Source organism: Notamacropus eugenii, chromosome 5 (assembly GCF_028372415.1).
Source record: "Notamacropus eugenii isolate mMacEug1 chromosome 5, mMacEug1.pri_v2, whole genome shotgun sequence".
Classification (NCBI taxonomy): Eukaryota; Metazoa; Chordata; class Mammalia; order Diprotodontia; family Macropodidae; genus Notamacropus; species Notamacropus eugenii.
In genome coordinates, this window is record NC_092876.1 from 319,228,530 (window position 1) to 319,251,610 (window position 23,081).

General features: G+C 37.7%; 1 protein-coding gene across 1 annotated transcript in view; it reads right to left on the minus strand.

Annotated features, from left to right (window-relative positions):
• Window positions 1-1,599: 1,599 nt before the first annotated feature.
• ERCC3 (ERCC excision repair 3, TFIIH core complex helicase subunit) overlaps window positions 1,600-23,081 on the minus strand; it is a 34,994-nt gene continuing 13,512 nt past the window's right edge. The window contains exons 9-15 of the mRNA XM_072613442.1: window positions 21,533-21,717; window positions 18,005-18,207; window positions 12,408-12,504; window positions 10,344-10,461; window positions 5,124-5,242; window positions 2,799-2,951; window positions 1,600-2,089 (exon numbers count right to left, since the gene is read on the minus strand). Of these exons, the coding sequence (XP_072469543.1) occupies window positions 1,955-2,089; window positions 2,799-2,951; window positions 5,124-5,242; window positions 10,344-10,461; window positions 12,408-12,504; window positions 18,005-18,207; window positions 21,533-21,717 (1,010 nt within the window). The 3' untranslated portion in view covers window positions 1,600-1,954. The remainder of the gene's footprint in view (window positions 2,090-2,798; window positions 2,952-5,123; window positions 5,243-10,343; window positions 10,462-12,407; window positions 12,505-18,004; window positions 18,208-21,532; window positions 21,718-23,081) is intronic.

Sequence of the window (23,081 nt, forward strand, 5' to 3'; positions counted from 1 at the left end):
ACCAAGAATTAGTGAGACAGGTAGAACAAGCAAACAAAAAGAAGCCAGCAGTGTCATGAAAACCCAGAGAGTATCCAGGAGGAGAATGTGGTCCTATGTTCTTCCCAGAATCCCCATTTTAAGGAAAATGCTCTGGCCAGCCAGGTCTTCATCCCTCTCCAGGCTCCACTCTGACTCTCTAGATTTTCTCTATCATGTCACCACAGGTTCCTTCTCCATCCACTGCGTCTCGGCTTCCTCTTTGTGTTATCCTTTCCAATTAGGAGGTAAGTTCCCTGAGTACAGGGGTTCTTTCTCTTTCTAGCTGTATTCCCACTGCTCAGCACTGTGCCTGGCACACAGCAAGAGATTAATGCTTGTTCACTTGACTTGCTCAAGTGCTGAAGAGGCCAAGAAGATAACGACTGAGAAGAGGCCATCGGATTTGGCAACTAAGAGCTCGCTGTTAACTTGGAGAGAACAGTTCATTTGGACAAGGACGTGAAAGTCAGAATACTAAGAGCAATGGGATTTTAACAACTTCTTGAATGCATGGCCTGAATGGTACACAGTTAAGCTTTATATAATTGTTAGCACAGTATGGATGTCTAACAAACACAATTATATCCCTGCATCATTCACAGAACTGTCCTCTGCCATGTTAGGGAGCTTCCTTCTTATAGAAACAAGAGTTTTTACAAAAACCATTTCTGAGAAATGGGATTCATGGAAGTAGTTGCGAAGCAGGGTCCCAGGAATAGTTCCATCTTATCATAACAAAAGGCATTATTGTCTTCTAATTCATCATGAGTTGCTGGGCTGTTGGGTTTACCAGGAAGCTGCTTTCAGACTGATGCTTTATTAAATAACGAAAAGGGATTGCTATTCTAGAATTGCAAGGGGTTTGGGAGAGACCAAAAACCCAAATCCAAACCAAAAAAAAAAAAAAAAACCAACGCTAAGGAGTCATTTCACATAGGATCTCACTTTACACATCTATGAAAAGCATGTAAGACAACCACTGTTTCCCATTAAAATATACATTCATAGAAAGGACACTTAGGCTGTTAACCAGACTTAACCAGGATAAAATGCTTCTCTCCTTGAGATCAGGGCTACGTTCCCAGTTTACTTGTAGAAGCTTTTCTGCCCTTTAGCTTCCCCGCCCCCCCTAGTTTCCTCTTTCTTACTATGAATAGTATGAGAAGGAAGGTCATTCAGAAAAATTAGGGGAAATGGAAGAAAAATACATGCAAGCCAGAGGTAGTATATGTTGACATTTGGAGAAAAAAATGTATTTGAAGATCATGCAATTAACTCATTATTGATAGAAACCTGTGCTCTGAGTCGTTTCTTCACCTACAGGGGCAGATCTGACTGGTTCCTCTCACTCTTGCCTCTTTAAGACACAGCCAGTGGCTCCAGGGTAGGATAAAGCTACTGGTTTGGGGAAGAGAGCTCATTATTTTGGCTTATCCATCTGAATTAACCATCCATAGATGTATATATATTTGACTTAATTCAGGTAAAAAGAACCCCGGATCTCCCACTAAAGGTAACAGATCTCTACTAGTGAATAAGAGAATCAATAGAAGTTTTCAAGAAAAGAGGACATTTAGCTTTTCTTGTAAATGTTTAATGTTCACTCAGCAGAACATTCAGATATATAAACTTTAATATCGTTACAAATTTTTACACACAAGAGCCTCTTTCCAAATTGCATTTGAAAAGTGGTTAGAAAAGACAAAAATAATTTTCTTTTATTATGCTTGGAGAACCACAAAGCTGTAACCAAGAGCTCGCTGCATTTATACTTCCTCAGTGTGGCTAAGGGTTGGTTATTTAATCTGGACCAACTTGGCCAATGCTAGCAGAAAATAAAGCATTCCTTTGGAAATACAAAGGATCAGCTTCAGGCTTCAATATTAAGCTGTTGATCAAAACATACAGTCCTTGAAAGTAGCTTATGTTGACATCATTTTCTGAAGCGTTTGAAAAGTGGGTGGACATGCTTATTTACAGATGCCTTGCTTCGAGAAGAATGATATTCCATATAAACAGTATCATCTGCCCCCGACATGGAGCTCATTGTACCAAAACGACGGGACACCTGAGTGGGAAGAAAACACGGAAGTGAGAAGGGAGACATGGGGACCGCCACTGCAAGTACATTGAAACAGGTGATGAAGTGTAGTGTTATCAGTTTCTCAGGGACAAAAGAGTGAGATTTCATTTCCATCTTAATCATAATATCCCCAAAATATACATTAACAATAGCAAAGTTAGAAGTATCTTGAAAATCCTAAACCCCCTAATTCACTAGTTAGGCTACTTCTCAGGACTATTCCTTAAAGGTCATCAATAGATAAATGAACTCTAACTCAAATGGTGCCCAAAATTATACCTCATATCTGTGAGCTTGCAAGACAGATGTCTTCCATGAGTTTTTAAAGGGAGGAGAGCACAAGAAAAGACACAATCCAAAGAAGCTTTCTCTACTACTGTCTTAATTGATCCCTAATCACCTCATAAGGTCAATAGGTCAGGAATTATTACCCTTATGTGACTGATGAAGAAACGATCAAGTGACTTGCCTGAAGGTCTGACAGCTAGTCAAAGGCAAGGCTGGGATTGCAGCCCAGGATATTTAACTAACTGAGAGCTCTAAATTATATTTTCTTCACCGGACTCAACAAATGGCATCATTGGGGAAAATCACATCTATTTCTTTGGAATCAAATGTTAGGAACCCTCCTTTTTGGGTATGATGAAGCCTAAAATGCACATGAACGAGAATGTCTGGCTTTATGCCAACTCACCTGAGTGGATCTGGAGCCGAATTCTCCTGCTACCACTTCTTCCTCAGCATCCAAGTCAGTGGCTGCTAGGACCTTCTGCAAAAGCTGCTGTTGTTCCTCTTTAGATGAAAATGCTAATTCTTCTTCCTCCATACCAGCAAGCTTAGTAATTACCTGTAAAGTAGAAAGAGACAAGAGGCTGTTCTCTTTTGGTAGCCATTAAAATATTTTCTTCATTACAAACTTCACAACCATCAACAAATTTTGACAATCTAATTTACAAAGAATAAAAGAAGACTGTATATGTAACTGTCAACTTTTAAAAAAAGTGTATGTTAAACTGAAAAGAGAATTAACAAAACTGTCCTGCTTTTGTCTTCTGGGATTTCTTTTCCTTTTTTTTTGCATTTGTCACTTCTCACTCATTAGCTGCGTTTTCACTGGCAAACTTCCTAGTTCACCATGAAATAATGTGTTGTTTAAGAAAGAGGACCAGCACTTTGGTTTCACAGCAAGAGAGTTATGTGGCAAAAGAACATCTGGTAACATAGTCCTTAATATATGAATATGACTCTTGGTACAGTGTAAACAGGCCAGCAGCTTTCTGGGGTGGGTTGGGACTCACAGATCATAAAGACCTAGAGAGCATCTCTGAAGGCATCTAGTCCAACCCCCTTCCTTTATAGATAGGACTCCTAAGTTCGGATAATAAGCCCAAAGTCAGAAAGGTAGTTAGTGGCAAAAACAAGAATAAGAAAAGAACAATAATCCTCAAATGTTCACACACACCTTTAGGTTAAGGTGATGGTACCTTATTCTCAAATGAGATAATATTTGCAAAGTGCTCAATATCATGCTTGGCACATAGGAGATGCTATATAAATGCTTGTTCCCTTCTCTTCCCTATTGTTATATTTTCTCTTATTTTTCATATTATTTAATTTTTTCTAATGTAAAGATAGTTTCCAAAATTCATTTTTAATAAGATTTTGAGTTTCAAACTTTTTTCTCCCTCTTCCTTCCCATGCCCCTTTCCCAGAATGGCAAGCAACCCTGATACAGGTTATATATGTGTAATCATGTAAACATATTTCCACTTCAGTCATGATGTGAAATAAGAAACAGAACAAAAGGGAAAAGTCTTAAAAAAACAACAAAAAAGTGCTTTGATCTGCATTCAGATTCCGTAATTTTTTCTGGATGTGGATTGCATTTTCCATCACAGGTCTTTTGAAACTATCTTAGATCACTGTATTGCTGTTTTGCTCTTATTTTTCCAAGGAATCATGCAGTTCTTCCCCTCTGCTTGCATTTGCCATTTAAATGAAATAATGACTTCCTGTCATGAAAACCTACTTTAAGAGATGAATTAGTGTTGGACACTGTGAAGATCAAAAAAACCAAACCTACATTTTAACAGACAGGAAAAAACTTGTTATTGACGTGGGAGTTTATCCCTGAGTCAGTTGTCTGTGCAGAGTCAGAACACTGAGTCATAAGAATTAAGATCAGAATTTGTAAAAGGAAGAAAAATAAGGAAAGATTTTATGTTATATATTTAAAACTATTTAACTAAGCAAACCTGAATTAAATAAGTTATTGAAAATAAAAAAAGGGAAAGACATCAGAAATAATATCAACACTATTACAATTTTATCTTGAAATTTAACCAATGTAAATCAATTTTCACAAGAGACCAAAAGAGAAAATGCTTCAGTCAGCAAACATCAGATCTGCCAAAGACACCACCAAGTTAGACTATAAACTCATCTGTAAAATCTTACAAAGAATGAAGATGGATAATCATGAGCAATACTGTTTCATAAAGAGTGGAAGGCAGAAAGATTAAGCCATGTTCATTTGTTTTTGATGATTTCAAAGGCCCTTAAGGATCTTTTTATTTGAATTTTCTCTTTCTTTTCTACAAATGCTCTCAACCCTACCCCAACCCCCAAATGTGATTCAGAACTTTGGCAGAACCTCCAAAGCATGCCAAATTGCAACATATTCAGCTCATTCTCCAACTAGCCACCAATTTTTGTTTTTCAATCTTCCCTCTCTATTCCACCAAAGAAATCCACCTCTGTCCTCCAGTTACTATGTCTGAAAGGCACAAAAGCCTTTTCTTCAAGCCTCTCATAGAGTACCTTCCTAATTAGTTACCCAACAATTCATTCAGAGACAAAGAAGGATTTATGTAAGATCTTTAACTACCTAGGGATTCTCTACGCCTGAGGTTTTTCTCAAGCAAATATTAACAATGGTCACTAATTCCCTCTCAGGATGAAACAACAGGCTTCCTTATAGCACTTGACCTAATGGGAAAAGGAACCCAATGCTGCTTACCTTGAAGCTATAACCTTGATCGACCAGGAACCTCTGCCGTTTGGTTGAATATGCCATTTCCTGTGTATCCTGGGATACCAATGAGTAGAAGAAGGCATTATACTCCTCTGCAACCATTCCTAGGGCATACGAGACAGTAAATATTAGCTTGTAAAAAAAACAAAACAAGATGTGATTTCCTACCAAGATGGCCGCCTGAAAGGGAGACAGATTGCCCAACTATGACATACCCACTCCATCAAGACCATAAAGTTTGTACCAAAGAAAAATTACTGTGACATCTTCCATCCCAGAATTGTATAAAAAGTCAACTAGAAGCCCTATAACGGAGTTTCTGACTAGTAAGGTTAGCAATAAACCAGCATGGCCTCCCAGTATGACGAGCAACGGTGAGAATACAGCCTTCAACATTCTGTGTCCTGAGGTAACAAAAACAGAGGGTTCCCTTAAGAAAGTGTGAGGATGGTTGGAAAGCCCCAGATTTGTCAGAGAACTCCAGAGTGGAGACCTGGGAGGTTCTGGAGAAAAACAGTAATAAGCACAGTGCTACAGAACTCACCACTGCGGACACTTCAGGCCCAGGACTCTGAACTCCCCAACAGTCTGTTCTGGTATGTCAGAGGGAGGCCCTGAAGATGTAATACTCTGAATCTCAAAGATCTGGGGGAGAGGTGTGTGATCTAATCCTAACAGGTGAAAGTCAGCACAAAAAGTCATGGCAAGACCAAGAAGAGCCAATCATTTTACTCAAAAGCATAGTAAGGATGGAGCCAGCCCAGGAAAAATGTTCCAATACAGGAACTAAGGCTGGAGAGGGAGTAAACTGAATAAAACACTGATTAGTACAAAAAAAATTTACAAATCTAGAGAATCCCAAAAAGGAGATAGTAACTCTGTAGCAACTATAAGCAGTGACTCAAAGGGAAAAAAGTTTTTTTCTATAAGGACTACATAAATATCCAGAAGAAATATTATGAAATAAAAAAAAAAATAAAATAAAATCTCTTGAGGAAAGAATTAGAAAGAAAATAAGTAGTTTAGCAGAAAAAGAAAAACTTTACCTAAGAAACGGACTCCCTGAAAACTAGAACAGATCAAACATGAATAAATGACTCTATGAGACAGCAAGAAATATTCCAACAAAAATCAAATGACTGAAAAAAAAAAACAGGAGAAAATGTGAAATATCTGATATTAAAAAAACAAAACAAAAACAAAACACCAGACCTGGAACAGGTCAAGGAGTGATAATTTAAAATCATGACTTCAAAATTGTTGGAATCATAGTCAAAACTAGGATAAAAATCTTAACACTATATTTTTTCTTTTTTTCTTCAAATTAGTCTGAAACTTTATTTAAATGTATAATTTCCATAACACAGATGACCTGGTGGTGGCCAAAATGATGGAATTAGCCACAAAATGAGGTAGACAGAATGAATAAACTTTAACTTTGTCCCTTGCCCTTCTACCTTGCCTCCCTCCCCAGCCTAGGGGGCTGTATGATATATTGTTTCCAATGAATTCCAAAACAAAACAGGAAAGAATGCTGCCATGTCTATTTTAGCAGTAAGAAAGGCAAACTGGATAGCTGCAGTCAGGAAGATTCAAATTCAGAGGTAATTGCTGGAAGTCAACAAACTATCCTCTAATTTGTTCTAAGGAGCTACTCTGCCTATGACATTTCTCCTGGCAGAGTCCTGGAAAGCACAGAGATCACTGCTAAAAGCAAGTTGCCAAGACCTGGGAAGAAGCAAATCAAATCAAAAATCAAACTGAGGGAACAGAAAGGGGCAGTGACCAATAAATCCCCCTTCACATCACCAACAATACAAGACAGGAGGCAACCTTAACGAGTCCTTTAAACTCATGGGAAGAATATTTAAAGTCCTGTTTTCTTCCACTGGATGGTCCAGGTGCTGGGACATTATGCTCCTCCCTTGCTCTCACTGTATGTAAAGATTTGATTGCAGGAAAACAAAACAAAACAAAACCAAAAAAGCTACCAAAACCTCTGCAGTCAATGGTACCAGCCTTTAAATCAGCCTGAGGGTTCAGTGCAGGAGTGGAATGCTCCTCTCCAGCTCTCATTACAGGTAACTGTAATCAACTGCAGCAGACAAAACAGCAAATTCAACTCAACAGTTCATAGTTTTGGCCTGTAAATCAGCTTTAAAAATAATGGCTACTCTTATGATGCAGCCACTAATGGAGTAGAAATACATCAAACTGAATAGGGAAACAAGTGGGGATGGCAGAGGGACATTAAGAGGGAAAATAATACCTGGGAGGGAGGAGCTACAAGCAAACCAAGCTTCTTGATGCTCAAGGAAGAAATATCAAGAACTAGAATATAAGGCAGTTGTCTTCAAGTGTCTCTTAAACGAATGGGTAACAGTTGAACAAATTGTGACATATGAATTTGTTGAAATATTATGGTGCAGTAAGAAATGACAAGAGAGACAATATCAGAGAATCCAGGGCAGGATGAATTGATGCAGAACCAAGTGAGGAGAACCAGGAGTACAATTTATACAAGGTCAGTAACACTGTAAAGAAAAAGAACTTTGAAACCCTTAAGAACTCTGATCAAAGACATGACCAGCCATGTCTCCAATGGATCTATAACTGAAGCATGTTACCTACCTCCTAACATAAAGGTGACAGAAACGATGCAGAAAGAGACAGACATTTCTGGACACGGTCACTGTGTGGATCTGTTTGGCTTACGTTTGTTACAAGAGTTTTTTCCTCTTGCACAGAAAGGAACAGAAGGAAACTAAGAAGTATGGACAAGCATACAGAAAAATTCACTGAAGAACTCCTTAAAAAGTAGAACTGATCAACTGGAAAAAAAGGTACAAAAGCTCACTAAAGAAAATAATTCCTTAAAAATTAGAATCCGGCAAGTGGAAGCTAATGGCTCCCTGAGACATTAAGAAACAATGAAAAAAAATAGAAGAAAATGTGAACCATCTCACTGGAAAAATAACTTACTTGAAAAAAGACCAAGGAGAGATAATTTAAGAATTATTGGACAACCTAAAAGCCATGATGAAAAAAAGAACTTAGACATGAGTTTTTAAGAAATCATCAAGGAAAACTACCCTGATATTCTAGAACTAGAGGATAAAATAGAAAAGAATGTACCAATCATCTCCTGAAAGAGATCCCAAAATGAAAACTCCTAGGAATATTACAACCAAATTCCAGATCAAGAAGAAAATAACTGCTACCGGACAAGAAAGAAACAATTTAAATGTCATGGAGCCACAGTCAGGATAACATGAGATTTAGCAGCTTTGCTATGTATTCCAGAGGGCAAAAGAGCTAGGCTTACAACCAAGAATCACCTACCCAGAAAAACTAAATATGGGAAAAAAATGGGCATTCAATGAGATTGAATTTTAATTTCAATGAAACAGAGGACTTTCAAGTATTCCTGATGAAAAGACCAGAGCTGAATAGAAAATCTGATATTCAAACACAAGACTCAAGAGAAGTATAAAAAGGTAAACAGCAAAGAGAAATCATAAGAGATTCAATAAGGTTAAACTGTTTACATTCTTACATGGGAAAATGACACTTGGAACTTTCTCATTATTAGGGCAGTTAGAAGGAGGGAATAGACAGAGGGCACAGATGTGAGCTGAATATGCTGGGATGGTTATCTAAAAAAAAATCAGGGTTGAGAAACAGGAGTGCACTCAGAAAAGTAGAAAATGAGAGGTAGAATGGGGTAAATTATTTTCATATAAAGGAGATACAGAAGAGCTTTTACAGTGGAGATGAAGATAAACCTTATTCTCGTCAGAACCAGCTCAAAGACAGAATAACATACACACTCAGTTGGGTATAGAAATCTATTTTATCCTACAAGAAACTAGGAGAGGAAAGGGATAAGAGAAGACGGCTGACAGAAGGGAAGGTGGTGGTTAAAAGCAAAACACTTTTGAAGGTGAACAGGGTGAAAGGAGAGACAGAGTAGGATAAACAGAGAAAAATAGAAGGGAAGGGAATAAACAGTAATCATAACTGTGAAAAAAATTTTACAGCAAGTTTCTCTGACACAGGCCTCATTTCTCAACTATATAGAAGACTGAGTCAAATTTATAAAAATAAGTGCTATTCCTCAATTGGTCAAAGGATATGAACAGTTTTCAGACAAAATAATCAAAGTTATTTATAGTCACATGAAAAAGTTCTAAATCACTATTGATTAGAGAAATGCAAATTTAAAACACACCTGTGTGGCTAATATGACAGAAAAGGAAAATCGTATACTGGAGCTGTATACTGATTTGAACATTCCAGGGAGCAATCTGGAACAATGCCCAATGCAATATATTTGTGTCATAAAAGGAATTTGGCAGAACTCTCTTTGCCTATTTTCCCAAATGGTTTATATAGTACTGGAATTAATTGTCCTTTAAATGTTTGGTAGGATTCACTTGTGAATCCACTTCATCCCGTGGGATGAATCCACTTTTCCTTAGGGAGCTCATTTATAGCTTGTTCAATTTCTTTTTCTAAGATATGGTTATTTAAGTATTCCATTTCCTTTTCTGTTACTCTGGGTAATTTCTATTTTTATAAATATTCACTCAGGTTGTCAGGTTTATTGGCATATAATGGGGTACAACAGCTCCTAATAATTGCTTTAATTTCATCTTCATTGGTAGTATAATTGCCCTTTTCATTTTCAATCCATTTTCCATTTTTTATACCACCCCTTGTGCCTCAAGATTTCTGAGCTTCTTTTTCTTTTACTGCCGCTCAATAAATAACTTTTAGCTTCAGATGGTTCCCCTTCAGATATCTTCTGTATATGCTATCTCAAGACATTCTAGTCCTCTGGGTGAGACTATCTGGCTTCTAATATCATTAATTCTGTGAGAGCTTGCCTTTGGCAAACACCCATCAGTTTCAAATTCAATGTGAATGATTGGATTAGCACCCCAATAAAAAATGTTCATAGTTAACCTTTTTAATTTAACCCAGAGACTTTGAAAACTGTAGCAAATACTCCATAGGTGGTGGAGGTTGTCCTTGGAAGCAGAGGGGAAACATTTTACTTTTGGATCAAGGAATTTGATGATTAAATTCAAACTTCTCGTGACCTCTACCTGATCAGAAGAGCTTGTACAGTAGTAGAATTCATAGGTGCTATCTTCCAGGACAAGTTTCAGAACATAGAAATACTAGACAAAATTAGATTACCTTTCTTGGCTCGAAGTACTCGCCCCAACCTTTGTGCCTCCTGTCTTCGGGAGCCACCATGAGAAGATATTTGAATTAGAACATTTGCTTCAGGAAGATCAAATGATGTGTCTCCTACCTGCAAAATTGAAATGACTGCTGAGTTTGGAGTAGATAAGAACCAGGTCTTGTATAAACAATGCAAAGATATAAAGAAAAATGCCTTGAATGCAATGGGATAAAGCATTTATGAAATGCTTATTATGTATCGGGCACTGCACTAAGTACTGGGGAGTCAAAAACAGGAAAACAAGATGATCTCTACTCTCAAGTGACTTACATCCTAATGGGGAAGGACTACCTGTAACAGATGAAAAGCAAAGCAGGGAGAAGTTTTGGGAAAGCGGAAGTGGCAAGGCTGGACCCAGAAGGGAAGAAAGTGGGATGGTGGGGGCTTCTGATGATTTAGTGGTTCTGGCAGGGGATCATCGATCATCACCCCAGCCTCAAGGTGGAATCATCCCCAAGGAACACTTCAAACCCTTACTCAATGTCAATTTTGTCTATTTGTCCCCAATTTTTTATTATCATGATAAGGGAAGTACTGCAGACATAAGGGAATAAACTACTTTTACGTCATATTTTCAATTTTTATGGAGAAAATATTATGCCATCCTTCATCTGTGAAGATGTTATTGATTCTTCCTCCTATCATGTACTTAGCCACTGTCATTCTCTTGACCTTATCTGCTTTCAGAACAACATGTGAGATGTTGAGATTGGCTCAGGAGTTCAGTGGGGTCATGGAATACTCCAAAGAATTTACATAGGGAATTAACTTATAAACATGGTCAAATTAGCATTATACTTTAATCACTGAGAATAATGTAGATTTAATTTTTATTCAGACTACCAAGTTAAACATGGCATTTGAGAATCTACAACCCAGCAGAAGGGTGACAATGCTTAATCCAAATTCAAATTTTAAAATAACACTTCTGTGAGGATAAAAAAAGAACTTTTTCTTTTATCTTATATTGACAATTTAGATAAAAGAATCCCTACTCTTTTTTAAATAAAGGAACTGGAACCAAAAATGTATACTAAAGACTGGGAAATGAGAAACAAATTGTGGTACAAGAATATAACAGAATATTACTACGTTATAAGTGGTGAATATGGAGAATTCAGAGAAGTATGGGAAGATGATACAGATGCAGAGCTGTATGCAACTACAATAATTAAAAAGAAAGAAATTGAATGCTATGTGATTATAATGACTAAACTTGGCTTCAGATAAGAGCTGAGAAAAATTTCTCCTTTCTGGGTAAAGGTGGAGAATAGTGCACACACCATTAAAAATGGTCAATGTGCCATTTGCTGAATGTTATTGTGCCATTTTGCTGAAAATTTTTTCCCCTCTTTCTTCTATGCGTTTTGCCACAAGGGATGGTGTACTGAATAGGGGAGAGCAAAGGTACATTATTTGGAAATGAATATGATACAAATACAAAAGATATTGATAACATTTTAAAAATAAGTATATTAAAAATATGAAATATTTTTGAGTAAGATATGAGAATCCCTATATCCCATACCCTGTAAGCAATGTCTTGGTCAGTGGAAGAGACTACTATCAAGTGGCATTAATAAACCTTCCTCTGACACTTGAATTGGCTATATGATGCTGGTAAGTACTAGACTATAAAAAATGTTAAATAATCAAATCAATAAATACCTACTTGTGGGATATCCTAAGGTCATTTAAAATCCCAAATTGTTAAATCCCAATAAGCTTCTGGGATTCCCGGGACAGATTACTCCATTAGCCAACTTTTGTATACTCTGGGAATGCAAACTCATTTTGGTACCAGTATAAGCAAAATGTAATTAAGAAGGTAAAGTTGTTATCCCTCAAATCATGATACATACAAAACATAAGAATTTAGGGTTATTTGCTGTTTTGCCGCTCTGTAAGCGAAGGACTGTCCATTTAACCAATGAAGTCACAACTATGATCTGTATGTTCAGCCAAGTGCCTTCTTCCTGTTACAGCAACATCATCTTGAAGAACCCCTTACTTACTTTGGATATGAAGATAGTGTTGATCTTTGGATTATGCTTGAAATTCTGCAGAATCTGCATTCTTTCTCCTTGTGATGTAGGACCATAGATATAGGGTCTAGAGAAGAATGCAGCTTAGTTAGAAGACCTGGGAATGATCTGTAGGGTGCAGCTTACAGAATACTACTTGAAACTGTCTTAAAAACCTATTGTAAGTGATGATGCTAATCAGATCTGTGATTTCACTGCTATGGGGAAATTCCCTTGACTTACGTGGATGAGCATTTCTTCTGTAATTTTCAATCTTAAGAAGCTGCATGGAGGCACAGAGAGCGTAAGAGATTTGCCAAGAATCAGAGAGATAGTATATGTCGGAGGCAGGATCTGAGTCTTCCTAATGCCAAGAGCGGCCCTTTAGTTACTACTCCTCCTCATCTTACCACTACTATTACTACAGTGCAAAACTGTGCTAAATGGGTTCACTGCAACTTTACACTACATAATCTCAATCAGGCCCCCACTGTGACAAAGCAATTCTTTTACAAATCCTTAATTAACTTACTATCCCACTCACCACACAGGGGTTTTTTCAGTCCTCTTCAAATTTTTGTTGGTTCTTCCTCCCCAGTTCTCTCAGCTGAGAATTGTCTTTCATATTTTACTGAGAGATGATGAGGCCATTTACTGAGCACTTTCTCTTCTCAGTTTCTGATCTCATAGCACAGAGATGACTTTCTGCCATCTTCTCCTTCACTCCATGTCACGTAAGGTGGCCCTTGTTCTTGCTACGCCAGACCCCTCTTCATACACAAGGCCACATCTTATCCTGTCCTCTTCAAAACATTTCCTGCTATACCATCCTCATTCTTTAACTTCCCCTCCTTTATCACCCCCACTTTCTAATTTATCTTTAAGCTCTCAATGTCTATTGGATGACTCCTTACTGATCACAAACATGCCCATTACTTACCATCCTCCAAAAACCTGTCTGTCCCTGCTACCTACTGTCCTATATCTTGCCTCTCTTTTGACACTAAACTCCTTGAAAAGATCATTCATAACAAGTACCTCTACGTTCTTTCCTCACCCTCTTCTTAACTCTCTGCAGTATAACTTATAAGACCTCATAATTCAACCAAAACCACTCTTTCCAAAGTTAACCAGTGATCTCTTCCTCTCCAAATCCAATGGCCTTTTCTCAATCCCCATCCTTGACTGTTTTGCAGCCTCTGATACTGTGACCACTCTCTTCTCCTTGATATCTTCTTCTCTCTAAGTTTCTGTGGCATTGCTCTCCTCTGACTGTACTTTCTGTTTGTCTCCTTTCCAAGATCTTCACCTACCTTACGCCTGCTAATTGTGGGTATTCCACAGGGCTCTGTGCTGAGCTCTCCACTTCCTTTATATGATTTCACTTGGGAGATCTTATCATCTCCTGTGGTTTCTAATATCTCTGTGCAGATGATGCTCAAATCTACTTATCCAGACCTAACCCAACCTTAAGTCTTATCCAACAGACTATTTGACATCTTGAACTGGAAATTCATCTTAAACTCAACATGTCAAAAAATGAACTCATTATCTTCCCCTCCAAAATCTCCCTTTTTCCTAACTTTCCTATTATGGTCAAGGCTACCACCAGTCACTCAGGCTCTCAACAGAGGTATCATCTTTGACTCCTTACTCTCACTCTTCATATCCAATCAGTTGTCAGGTCTTGTCATTTATATCTTTGTAATACTTCTCATAAGTGTCTCTTTCTCGACAACGACACTGACACCATACTGGTGCAGGCCCTCATCACCTCAGGTTGTAATAGTGAGAGTTTAAGATCTTCCCTATCCCTTAATAGGCCTCAGGAGGAGACCATTAAGGGAAGCTTGATTAGGGGAGGCTTGTTTTTCAGAAGGCCTACACCTTTTGTTAACTGTTAATGAAGCACTGGGTCATGAGGGACAGGATGCCCTCTGGCTCTGAAAAGTGTATATGTACTCTAAGATGAGGTTTTGCTTTGGGGGTTACTCTTTGGAAGAAGGTTCATGTGTCAGATGAGACTCTGGGTAGCCATTAAGAAACCCCCCTGCTTTGAAAACCCAGATGTTGGTGCTTCTCTCTGTGGTAACTATGTATATATGTTACAATCAGACAGTTGGATGTGTCTGCTGATCTGTGATTGTTCATGGTCAGTCAATTAGAAGCCCTGTCTGTTGGTCTTTATGTGATTAAAGAAGATTGTTGACCCCCTTTTAAGTTGCTTTCCTTAGTAAAGCAGATCTATGAACCTGTGTCAGCAGGTCACCATGGAAGTGTGTCAGGGTACCTGCTGCTACATAAGGCTGGACTACTGCACCAGCTTGCAGGCTGGTTTTCATGCCTCAAATCCCTTCTTCCTTGAGTCCACCCTTTATTCAACTGTCATAATGATCTTCCTAAAGCATAGTAACTGTGGGTGAGGAGCCTAGAGGTTGGCTTAGGTCTGAATAAGTGTATCTGAGAATCATTTGCATAGACACATTGAAAACTGTAGAAGCTAATGGAAATCACCAGCTGAAATCATGTAAAGGAAGTGGAGGGCTTTCAATCATTATCATCCCTCTCTGATCCCATTCAATACTAGTAGCTCCCTACTGCCTCCAGGATTAAATACAGGGTGTCCCCAAAAGCTCAAACTTGAGAACCCTGTATAAAATCCTGTTTGGTTTTTAGCACTCTCCACAACCTGGTCCATTCCTAGTTTCCCAGTCGGCTTACATCTTACTCCCTTGCACATACTCTATGATCCAATGACACCAGTCCCATTCCTGTTCTTCAAAAACATGAGACACTGTATCCTCTGACTGTATATTTTCATTGGCTGTCTTGCATACTTGGAACAATCTCCCTCCTCATCTCCAGTTTCTAACTTCCTTGGCTTCCTTTAAGCTTCCTTAACCTTCCTTAACCTTCCTTAACCTTAACCACAGCATCTTCTGTCTGAGATTATGCTCATTTTATTCGGTAGATATTGTTTGCATGTCATTTCCCTATTAGACTGTGAACTCCTTGAGAACAGGGCTGTCTTTAGCCTTCCTTTGTATCTGCAGCATTTAGCACAATGCCTGACATATGGTGGGTACTTAATAAATGCTAACTGACTTGACTTACAATTTGAAAGAGAAAATCCTATCTGGGGATTCTTTTAGTTAGGAATTTCCTTGTCCAAAGAGGAGAAGCCCATGAAAGATAAATGAAAATCATTGGCTGCAGACTTAACCCCATGCAAATGACATGGCTGACCAATGACTTAAGTTCTCCTTCACTTTTATCCGACTGTATTTCTTCCATTCTTTAGAGTTCCATACTTAATTAGGACAACATAGCCAACTAACTCAGTTTTTTAGTCTAATTACTAGAGGGAGATTAATTAATAACATTTAATGATTTTCCTTGTTTGACGTGGTCTAATGGGACTGGTCAAGAGGAAAATTCATTTCTATGAATGAAAAACTCATTCCATATAAAAGGCTAGAAGCAGCTGCTTCACAGGGATATATGTACATTTAGATTGATACAAGAATCAGGCAGATGCGATGGCACAAACCTGTCCAGCTCCCTTACCAGTTATCACCAACTGGCAGCCTGGAACCACACTCCCTTCTCCCTAATTCCTGGACTTCTCTGGACTCCAGCTAAGACAGCCCTCCCAAGGACATTTTAGCATAGACCCTTGTGCTCCTCAGATATCTCCTATGGGTGACATTCTCTGTGAACTCAGAATCAGGAGAGAAGTTTCAACTTTTACTAAGGTTGATGGTGCTTGGGCTTGCAACAGACCACATTTCTTCTCTAGATGTGTTCTGTACAAATCCCAAGATAAGCTTATGTTTGCTCAATCTTCTAGCCTCCTGTAGAGTTTGGTAGGGAGGGTGTGGAGTGTGGGGATGGAAGTCTGATTCAACCTTGCTCTTTTCCCTGCCTCAATTTCAATAAGGGACTGTAACCATGCCAGTAATATTTGTTTGTCACTATTGCTAACCCTGGAAGTGTAGTATAGTAGGAAGAACATTGGACTTATTGTCAGAGGAACACCTGACTTTGAATTCTGGTTCTATTATTGACTGCTAGTTTGACCTTGAATAAGTCACCTCCCCTCTCTGGGACTCAGTTTTCTCATATGCAAAATGGGGGAATTGAACTAGATGATCTCTGAGGCCTCTTCCATATTTAAAATTTATGATTCTGTAATGACTAGATAGGCTATAAAATTAGCATCTGCAAGAGCAAGCTCAATAATACATCACTGATACTTCATTTCTCTGTTATCTTCAGAGAATGAGGGTGAATGGGGTGTGGTTCCAGGTAAATAAAATTTCCAGATAATAATTTTAGATCTTAAACATACCAAAACTGTTTAACTATTTTATGTGGAAACAAATTATCATACTATTTTGTCCTCAGAATGCGCCAAGGTATGTCTCTCTGGCCTCACATAAACAGCCTCACTCATTCGCTGAATTCTCTTATTTATTTTTATAGTTTTCCTGTTTCATTCACTGTCAACTGTCATTTCTGGCTCCTATCAATGTACTTGACTCTAAACTAACATGGACTCTTAGAAAAGAGTCTAAAATAAGTAGACTCTGAGGAGCTCTGTTGTAAGTCAAGTGCATGAATTTTAGTGTCCTCAACTTTGGAACATTTGTTTGACTATTCAATATCTCTTTTTCCTCAGTCTCTGATCACTGACCATACCATGTTTAGGTAGTTCAGGATGTTAGACAAGTGTCTTCCAGAGAAGGCCTAGTTATAATTATTTCATTTGCTGTGTAACATGATACTATTCAACATAGTGCAGAAAGTCTGATTAGGATCAGATCATGTGGTCAGAAGCACCACCCCTGTACTAAGATCCTACATAAATAAAAGTCTTGAAATCAGCTGATCTGATTTTAGTTTCATCTAAGAAATCGCATACCTGCATGAATCCCAATACTAACACACAAAACTGAGTACTATTTTTTAGATCATGGTTTGGCTTTGAGGGATAAACGCAGGAGACAAAGGAATTTCAGTGCTAATACTTTCTACTCCCCTTAGTACTGTCTGTTTTTGTTACATCTGGGTTAAGTCCTCAGAACACCCAATCGTCTACTGTGATCACTGGAACGTGCAGACCCCTGCCTTGTTCTAAGAAGCAATGAACACTCACTAGCCTTTTCTATTCAAAGCAAAAGTTCTCTTACCGTTTCCTCAAAAACTATCTATTACAGTTATCTAATACTTTAGCCACTCCATAATGTACAGGTATACTTGAAGCATTATGAAAGACTATCAGAAACACTGTGGTTCATCCAGCCCAGCATGTTGTCTTGGACAAAAGGAACAAGAGATGGTTTCTGGTAGGCAGATAGTATTTACCTTCTTTAACAATCTATAAGCATTGACGATATGTCCCCAAACTCCCTAACTTCTAGTAACAATTTCTACCTTTAACATTTTCTAAACCCTTCTCAAATAAAATCTTCAGCTCTTGAAAGCCTCTGGGAAGAGTTAATTTACACATATATTTTTTCATGCCCAGTGGTGCACAAGTTCCCCCTGAGGTGAAGGAAGCTCTCAATCACATTTTTCAAACTTACTTGTTCAGCCGGATAGCATATTCCTTCAGGGCAAAGACATTGTCTGCAAAAACGATGATCTTGTCATTCCTTCGTTCATGGAATTTGATCAGAAACTGGCAGGCTCTGAATTTGTTGGGGTTCATGGTATATAGTAATATCCGTTTCTTGGTTTTGATTGCTACATATTCCCTGTAAAATTCAGGAGACATTGGGCACCAAACCTAAAGTGAGACAGAAAGATAGCTATAATCTCTCAAGTCCAACATCCCTTCATTAGCATACCCAGTATTCTAAGCTCCAAAATTTCCATATAGTCACCACTAACAAGGCATTCAATGCTCTCTTCAACCAGTCAACACTTACTCACAAAAACATCATTTGCCACAGACCTTGGGAGACAGCAAGGTAGGAGTAAGAACAAAGGATTTGGTGTCAAGATCTAGTTTTAAGTTCTTTCTCCTCTCCTTAATTCCTGTGTAGGTAGTCTTTTAGCCTTTCTGAGCCAAATTTATCTCATTTTTAAAAGGAGAAGGTTGGACTAATTGCCCTTCTAGGGTATCTTCCAATTCTAAATCTATGATCTCAAAGGAAAAGTATGTTCATTAAGAAATGATACACTAGTTACACAGTTCACAAGTGTCTGTGATGGGATTTTGAACACCAAGTCAAGCTACCCCTAAAAACTCTGAGACACACTATCTTACACCCATTAAATAGTTAAAGATAGCTAAAAATTAGGGAAGTCAGTGCTGGTGGGGTGAGACAAAATCAGGCACATTCATGCAGAGCTGATAAAAGACTGTGAACTGGCACAATCTTTTTTAGAAAGGAAAATCAAATTATACCACAAAAGCTACAAAACTACTCATACTCTTTGCCTAATATGTGGGGGGGAGACTTGGTATATTATCATAACATGTGAAATGATCAATAAAACATGGGAAGACTTCTATGAAGCAATATAGAACCAAGAAGACATACACACTATGATTATGTAAACAACAAAAAAATGAGATAGTAATAAACAGGATGACTCTGTTACTACCTTAATAATGCACATATAATATTATAAGTAGTCAAAGTTTATGATTTCATGTACAATCTTTTTTTGGGGATTCTCGTTTGTATATTTAAATATCTGTGTGGGTTAAAAGTTGTTCAACTTGTAATAAAAACAGAGAAGTTAAAGTATACGAGTAGCAAACTGGTGAGAAAAAAGGAAAAGGTGCACTATAGTTCTAAAGCAATGGGAAACTGCCAATGGATGACAGGGTTTTAACAACAGAAAACACTCCACACAGAAGCATATCAATAATCCATCCAGTATGTCCAATGGGGGCATTTAGGGCCAATCAGTGGGAGGTCAATATATACTTCAAAATAGCTCTAATTTCTTTTGATAACCTAAGACTATCAACCATGAATCTATGGAAACCCTTTTAAAAATTTATTCGTATTCTATCTTCTGGTACACTTTGGGTTAATGAGCTCCAACAGAAGAATTTGCCCAACAGAACATTGGACCCTTCCTCTTCTAGACTATAAAACAATCCTTGGAGAATTATTTATTAATCTTTACTTGCTGAAAAAATATTTCCTACAATCTTATGTTTTGTTTTGTGGTTTCTAAACAGTTTTTGATCTAAAATGTTTTCAAAGGCCTTCTAAAAGTCAAACACCCGGAAAATATATTATTTGGTACACTACTTTGGCAAAATAAGTTTTTGATAACTTAAAATGTTCCAGTTTTTTAAAACCATCTCACTACAAGTAGTCAATCAAATGACTAAGGAACTATTTTTGCTAGAAAACAAAAAATGTGGTCACAATATAGAACACTCAAAAAAATTTTCAACTATATCAGGTGGTGCCATCTGGTGGTCAAAAAAACACTTACCCTACTAGTGTCTGTGATAGAGCCCTCATTTCTAAGTCAAATGTACAAGAATACAAGTCATTCTCCAATTGAGAAATAGCCAAAGGATATGAACAGGGAGTTTTCAGAGGAAGAAATTAAAGCTATTGAGAGTCACATGAAAAAATGCTCTAAATCACTATTGATTAGAGATGCAAGTCAAAACAACTCTGAGGTACCACATCACACCTAGCAGATTGGCTAACATGACAAAACAGGAAGATGATAAATGTTGGAGAAGATGTGGGAGAGTTGGAACAGTAATTCATATGTTGGTGGAGCTGTGAGCTGACCCAATCATTCTGGAGAGCAATTTGGAACTATGCCCAAAGGGCTACGAAAATGTGCACACCCTTAGACCCAGCAATATTGCTTCTGGGACTCTATCCAAAAGAGATCACAGAAATGGAAAAGGGTCCCACGTGTACAAAAATATTTATAGGCTCTCTTTGTAGTGGCCAAAAACTGGAGATCAAGCGGATGCCCATCAATTAGGGAATGGCTGAACAAGTTGTGATATATGAATGTAATGGAATACTATTGTGCTATGAGACATGATGAACAGGAAGACTTCAGAAAGGCCTGGAAAGACTTATATGAACTGATAATGACTGAATGGAGCAGAACCAGGAGAACTGTGTACACAGCAACAACCACAGTGTGCGAGGAATTTTTGACTTAGCCCTTCACAGCAATGCAAAGTGCAAAAAATATTCCCAATGGACTTTTGAGGCAAAATGCCTTCCACATCCAGAGAAAGAACTATGGAATTGGATCACAGAATGAAGCAGACCGTTTTTTTCTTGAGTTATGTTTTGTTTTCATGGTTTCTCCCATTCATTTTAATTCTTCTATGCAACATGACGTGAAAATGTATTTAATAAGAACGTATGTGTAGAACCTATATAAGATTGCATGCCATCTCCGGGAGGCAGGGGGGAGGAAATGGGGAAAAAGCAGGGGAAGGGAAGGGAAAAAAATCTAAGATATATGGAAGTGATTGTAGAAAACTGAAAACAAATTAATTAATTAAAAAAACATTTGCCCTTTGGTCCAATGATTTATATGCAACTTTTTGGATACTTGCAAAAAACCTACCAATCTGATTCTGAGACATTAAAAGAAATCACATAGGATTTAAGAATATTAAGTCAGAACAGTTTTGTAAGCTATTAAAACACCACTGTTCAAACCGTTTTAAGTGAAAACAGTTAATTTTAAAATGAAGTTTTATCTATGTGAACAAAACCTTTACAGGTTTTGGATGTTATCAATGTAGTCAAAAAAAAGATCCTCTAGGCAATTAATACAGTGTCCTCCAGGAATGCTGGAATCACTGGGTACTGACACAATGGCAAGATATTGTACAGCACCTGTGCCTTAGGTAGGTAAAACTACATAAAGCTTCTCTACTCCCATATATCTGGTTCTTCTCTAGGCCTCAGTTAAACAAAACTGCCAAATTCCATCCTTATTTGATTCCCCTTTCCTGTTCTGAAACAACGACCTGCTCCAAAGAACAGCAGCCCTAACTACTACACTACAAATACCACACATATCCCTAACAACCCTACTAATCTTCTTCCTCTGTACCTCTCCCCACAACTGTAACAACAGGAAATGGTTATCACCTCAGCGCACTGGACTTTGGCAATATAGCCATTATTCTGAAGTTCCATCCAATTGGCTTCATATAGTTTGGGTCCAATCAAGAAATTCAAGTCCACAATTTTGTCATCTTCTCGGACGAGAGTAGCAGTCAAACCCAACTTGCAGTGAGCCTGCACAATGGTAAGAACTCGTCGAAACATTTTGGCTGGGAAAATAACCACATTATTCGTATTTTCAACAAATAATATGAAATGTCAATAGGAAAGCCACATCAAGCCTGATATAAAAAAACTAGAATCTTATTAGGACTTTTTATTATAAAACACATAAAACAACATATGGGTTCTAATGGTCAGAACAATCCCATGTAGATCAGATGGTATTAATTCTATATCCTTGAGTCAGAGGCTGCATGATAGAAATGATTAGGTAGAACTTTTACTCTCATTTTCAGGCCTGAATAGAGGAAAAAAATCAATGAGGAATGGAAGAAAATAGTTTTAAAGTCATGCAAACAAGCACAGGCCCAATACCCAAAATAAAATACTGAAATTGTTGGTAATTAAGAACTTAAATGAAAATTCTAAATGCAGTCTACAATATTTGTAGTACAGTTGAACCTCAAGTTACATGGGAAAATAGATTCCTGAAGAACACTGTAACTTGGAACATGAAACCTTTTAACAAAAAGCTTAACTTTCACCAAAAGCTGAATGACTTGGGGTGGGGTGGGGCAGAGGTAGAAGGAAGAAGAAATAGTCCTTTCTCCTCTCTAAACAAACAGGAAGAATAAACTCTTGCCTCAGAAAATGGGACCCTATTGAAAAAGGAACTCCATCTCCATCCTTTACTATCCTCCCTTGAAGAGCCTGGAATGGTAGACAAGATGGCAGAGGCCCAGAGTGGGCAAGGAGTGTTGGGAAGCTCCCTTCTTCAAAATTAGTTTTTTTACATATTCCACCAAAAAGAATTATTTGGGAAAGCAATATCCCACTTTCAAATGTATATATTTCCATTAGACACGAATAGTTTATTGGGACTCTGGGAAAATTTTTAAACACATCAAAAAATTTAATTCGATTTTAAAAAGATGCGATACGTGAATTATTACAATATACATACGTAGTTTGGAGGGAATAAAAGCTTAGTTTTTAAGTGTCTTACTAATGATGGTCTCATACTATTATTAACTAATATTTCAAGGCATAATATATACTTATGGCAGGATTTGGTTTGTTGTCAAAAACAATCAATATTTAAATAACCTTGATAATTTTTCATTTCTTTTTTGTTGACCTGTCAGATCTGATTAGATCTTGCTTTTTACTTCAGAATGTGGTTGATGAGGAGCTTGTACATAGTTGTTTGCATGCTGTCTCTCCGTTAAAATGTGAGCTCCTTGAGGGCAGGAGCATAGTTTTTGCCTTTCCCTCGAACTTGGTGCAGTGCCTTGGCACACTGTTGTATCATAAATGCTTGATAATTAAATGACAGAGTAGAAGAGTTGGCTCTGCCATTTTCTTGTTGTTCATTTGTGTTTGCATTTTGGAATTATCCCAAACTGAAGTT